Source organism: Miscanthus floridulus, chromosome 6 (genome assembly GCF_019320115.1).
Source record: "Miscanthus floridulus cultivar M001 chromosome 6, ASM1932011v1, whole genome shotgun sequence".
In the NCBI taxonomy this organism is placed as follows: domain Eukaryota; kingdom Viridiplantae; phylum Streptophyta; class Magnoliopsida; order Poales; family Poaceae; genus Miscanthus; species Miscanthus floridulus.
The window spans coordinates 77,667,358-77,669,585 of NC_089585.1; the positions used below are offsets into that span (position 1 = coordinate 77,667,358).

A 2,228-nucleotide genomic window follows, 5' to 3' on the forward strand; every position below is an offset into this window, starting at 1 on the left:
AAAAGGAACTAAACTCAGTGAGGAATTATGTCCTACCACTCTTGAGGAAAAACGAAGAATGAATGGAATTCCTTATGCTTCAGCATTGGGATGCCTTATGTATGCTATGTTATTCACACGACCTGACCTTAGCCATGCCATTGGACTTCTTAGTAGATATCAAAAGAATCCTGGGGAAGAGCACTGGAAACAAATAAAATATGTACTGTGTTATGTCAGAGGAACTTTGGATTATTCTTTATGTTTCAATGGTCACGACCTTTAGCTGCAGGGTTATACTTATGCTGATTGGGAAGGGGATCTTGATGAACGGAGATCTACGTCTGGTTATATATTCACACTGGCAGGAGGTGCTATTTCTTGGTGCAGCAAGCTACAGCATCCAGTTGCTCTTTCATCCATGGAAGCTGAATATATTGCTGCATCAGAAGCAGCAAAGGAAGGTGTATGGCTAAGGGAATTTCTGGTAGCATTGAAGGTCGTGGAAAGTGCATCACAACCTGTCACTATTTTTTGTGATAATATGTCAGCGATCAAGGCTGCCAAAGATCCCAAGTTTCATAGTAAAAGTAAACGCATTGAGGGAAGGTTTCATTATATTCGTGATGTCATAAACAGACTCAAGACTATTCGTTTGGTTTATTTGGCTATGCTAGTATGGTCGCAGATCCACTGACTAAATCACTTAGTCAGAAATTATTTTCTTAAAATATTAAAAATATGGGACTTCAGATTATTGATTGAAATATTTCAGCCAAGTGGGAGATGTTGGATTTTTATGTATGGCTTTCAATATTTACTATTACAATTATTTATCACCTCTATGTGTGAAAATACTATTGATATATTTGGTTGATAATTAATAATGAACTCGAGGAATTTGTACTCGAGATGCCGAGGACATTTTTGCTGGAGCACAGTATCGAGGAATAATTTAGATCGCCTCTATTGGAATATATATATATATATATATATATATATATATATATATATATATATATATATATATATATATATACTTTGCCCCGGTACAGCACAGTGGAGGTACTGGTGCCATCCTCGCCGGCGCCGAAGGGGAGGCCAACGAATTCCGCAAGCCTCCCGACGTGCGCCGCGGGGTCCCTGCGCCAGTACCCAAGGACGTGCTCCCAGCACGGGCCCTGCGTCGACACGCCGGCGCAGAACTGCTCGGCGGCGAACTCGACCGAGAGGGGCTCCATCCCTTCCTTGGCCCTGAGCTTGTTGATGAAGTGCCACAGCGAGACGAATGTGTCCTTGGGGTCGCGGCACACGTAGACTACCTTGCAGCCCGGCCCCGGCGAGGCAACGATGGACCTCGTCAGCGCCACGAACGGGACGTGCGTGGCGAAGAGCCTCGGGTCCGGAAGCTTTCCGAGGTCCGGGACGCGACCGCTTGTGTAGAGCTGGAGCTCCAAGAACGGGATGCACTCGTGGGGCCCGAGGGTGTGGAAAGAGTGGTCGGCGGACGTCCGGAGGGTGCTCTGCCCGGTGCATGGTGGCGTAGAGGAGTGCTTTGATTCACGTCGTGCTAGACTTGGGCAAGGTGGCGACCATGATGTTCCGTGGGCCGCACGGAGAAGCAGGCGCCGGCGACCATGGCGCTGACCCCCTGGTAGGCGTGCTAGCCTTGGCCATGGAGGAAGAGCTAACTGTAGCCTATTGATCTATTCTCATCACATGGTCATAGATCTAGCCGGGTACATTTTGCAAATAAATAGCATATCTAGTACGTGAACTAGACAGAGATTAGAGAGAGGAGTATTGCTAGGTTACCGACCATCATAGGGCTTCGATTCCAGCGGACGTCGACCATGGTCGTTGTGTCGGTGTCTGCGCGAGGGCAGCGACAGTCGGTGAAGACGGTGACGGTGATGGGCGGTGGCATCCGGCGGTGAAGACCGATGGTGGCGCAGATGGGCGATGGCGTCTGACGGTGAAGACCGATGGCGGCGCAGTGCAGTGGTGGAGGTGCTTTCTGTCGCTGGTTGCGCCCCTCTCTGATTGGGTTAGGGTTTGTCGGTGGGGAGCTTGGCTCAGGCGAACCTCGTACTCAGAGCCGCCGGCCCCAACTCGATTTATTGCGCAGTGTGACAGGAGCCCTCCAGCCATAGTGGGCTGGGCACCCCCGATCAGGGTGCGGATCAAAGGCCCAACTAGGGTCGTTGGGCCCAGTTTGGGATTAGAGATTAATCTAACAATCTCTCCAT

The 2,228-nt window shown here is 49.5% G+C and overlaps 1 protein-coding gene across 1 annotated transcript; it reads right to left on the minus strand.

Annotated features, from left to right (window-relative positions):
* Positions 1 to 353: 353 nt before the first annotated feature.
* Positions 354 to 1,618, minus strand: LOC136460726 (cytosolic sulfotransferase 14-like). The gene is made up of 3 exons (XM_066460316.1): positions 1,595 to 1,618; positions 1,020 to 1,502; positions 354 to 419 (listed from the first exon to the last, which is right to left on the minus strand). The coding sequence occupies exons 1-3, from the start codon at positions 1,616 to 1,618 to the stop codon at positions 354 to 356; spliced, it is 573 nt and encodes a 190-aa protein (XP_066316413.1).
* Positions 1,619 to 2,228: the final 610 nt, after the last annotated feature.